General features: G+C 37.9%; 1 protein-coding gene across 1 annotated transcript; it reads right to left on the reverse strand.

The window, feature by feature from the left end:
* Nucleotides 1–282: 282 nt before the first annotated feature.
* LOC137638833 (piggyBac transposable element-derived protein 3-like) lies at nucleotides 283–1,257 on the reverse strand. Its single transcript, XM_068371229.1, has one exon. The coding sequence runs from the start codon at nucleotides 1,255–1,257 to the stop codon at nucleotides 283–285; it is 975 nt and encodes a 324-aa protein (XP_068227330.1).
* Between the last annotated feature and the right edge of the window lie 946 nt (nucleotides 1,258–2,203).

Here is a 2,203-nt window from a genome sequence, read left to right on the forward strand (position 1 = left end):
AAGAAATATTGAAGTTTACTTCTAAAATTTGTTGCATTTGTAAGCCCTATTACTTTTGCACGTGCTGACAGTATTTGAATATGTGAAATGGATAATAATTCTTACTTCTACAAGTGAAATATTTAACAGAAAATTATGATACTGCGAAATAAAATAGAAATAAAATTGGTTCATGCTTTAGAGAAACTTAATTCTTACTTAAATTTTGAGATAAATTCCGTGATATCATACAATAACAAATCACATACTATAATTAGCAGTGTTCTGAAGAGCACGACGATGCTACTTAACAAAGCATTTCACACACAATGGAACTCCACACTTCAAACACCCTTGCGAAGGACGAGATTTGCAAGATAGAGCACATTTCCATGCCTTTTTTCCAAGGGGTTCGACGAGGTGACCTATATTGTCATAACGTACATCTGGAATAACCCGAGATGACTGCCTTGGCCGGCCTATTCCCACACGTGGTTCTGCCTGCTGAAGGTATGCCCTTGCAATGTAGCGCTTGAATGACAACAGTGGAAGGTTGCTTTCATCAACACGATGCAGAAGCCAGCAATTCTGAATCGTTGCATCAATCACCCAAGAAAATATAGGCCACCACCACTTTTTCATTCTAATGGATATACGGTAACAATTGATGTTTTGGTCCATCCTATCAGTGCCACCCATGTGCCTGTTGTAGTCCCCGATGAGATAAGGTCGACTTACACTAATTTGCTTTATGTCCTTTGCTGACCATCGAGATACACTTTCCAGAGGATAAACAGGAGAAATATTTAATACCACTGAAACTACTGCATTATCTTTCCAGCGTACCAACAAGATCTTGTGAATAATATCCACAACAAAATCCGTATCTCCTCGAGGAACCTTCTTCATTTCGTTTGTGGAGTTTATAGGACAAGTCTTCGGAATTCTGTTGTCCCTTATTGTTCCAGTTGCTCCATAGTTTATCTCTCGTAGGTGATTTACTAAAGGTAAACTTGTGAAGTAGTTGTCGAAGTATAACCTCACTGGTATATCTTTGATATGACTTGGTAGTTTTTCGAATAAAATCATCAAAGTGCCCCCACCTTTTCCAAACCTTTCTTCATAGTGACGATTCAACCCGAAGGATGTCCCTTGGTATACATCAAACGTAGCTAAATATCCAAGTGGAGAATTTAGGCACCAAGCTTTAAGTCCAAATCTCACAGGTTTATTCCGAATGCACTGTTTGCATCCATGCCTACCAAAATATTCTATCATTGCTTAATCAAGTGATATATGTTGATCCATAGGGTAAGCCATGGCAAATTTTGTGTTCAAATGGTTCATTAGAGGTCGGATTTTTGCCAGTTTTTCATCCTTGTTTAGTGCCTGATTATCAGAGAAATGCAGAAACCGTAATATTTCTTCAAATCTATAACGTGACATTGCCTTAGCAACGAGTTCGATTCCAACATCTGCATCCAAAGACCAGTATAAAGCAGCGACTTGGTATTGTGTGGTATCCTGAGAGTAGGAGAATGTCAAAGGCCACTTGCAGTTCCGAAATAGAGATGGTAAACTGTGCATTTTTCTCGCAAGCATACCTGCAAGATTCCTTGGCAATCATGTTCATTATATCTTCATCAAAGAAATATTCAAATTTCTCCACAGGTGACTTTCCCTTCAAATCTATTGCAGGTGGCGGTTTATCATACTGTGTTTGATTGACTGATAATCGAATATGACTTGTTTTTTTTCCAGTTATATTCTCGAGACGTTTTTTGACTCTTTTTCCTTTTCTTTGATTCTTGCTGCTCCTCTGCACAATCGACATTACTGTTTTCAACTTCATCATCATCTTCACCTAAGATTCTCCCATCATGAAAGACTGCTTCAGCAGAATCTCTTAGTTAATTAGAATTTAGATTGTCAGCTGAGCCACCCTCATCTTCTTCCGCTGAGTCTTCATCAGAATCCTCTCTGACTTCGGGAGGAGTAATAAGAAGTGCAACAGGATCCTTTTCCTCTTCATCGAAAATGTCCAGTATTTCCAGTAGATTCAAACTTCTGAAAAGAAAAATTGAATTTTCAATAATAAAGTAAAAGAACGAAAGAACCAGAGGAAAAGGAAGAGAAAGAAAAGGAATAAAGAGAGATAGAGAGAGAAACCGAGAGAGTGAGTGAGTTTTGTCTTATATCATGTAAGCTGAAAATACACTAGTAA

Source organism: Palaemon carinicauda, chromosome 1 (genome assembly GCF_036898095.1).
Source record: "Palaemon carinicauda isolate YSFRI2023 chromosome 1, ASM3689809v2, whole genome shotgun sequence".
Classification (NCBI taxonomy): domain Eukaryota; kingdom Metazoa; phylum Arthropoda; class Malacostraca; order Decapoda; family Palaemonidae; genus Palaemon; species Palaemon carinicauda.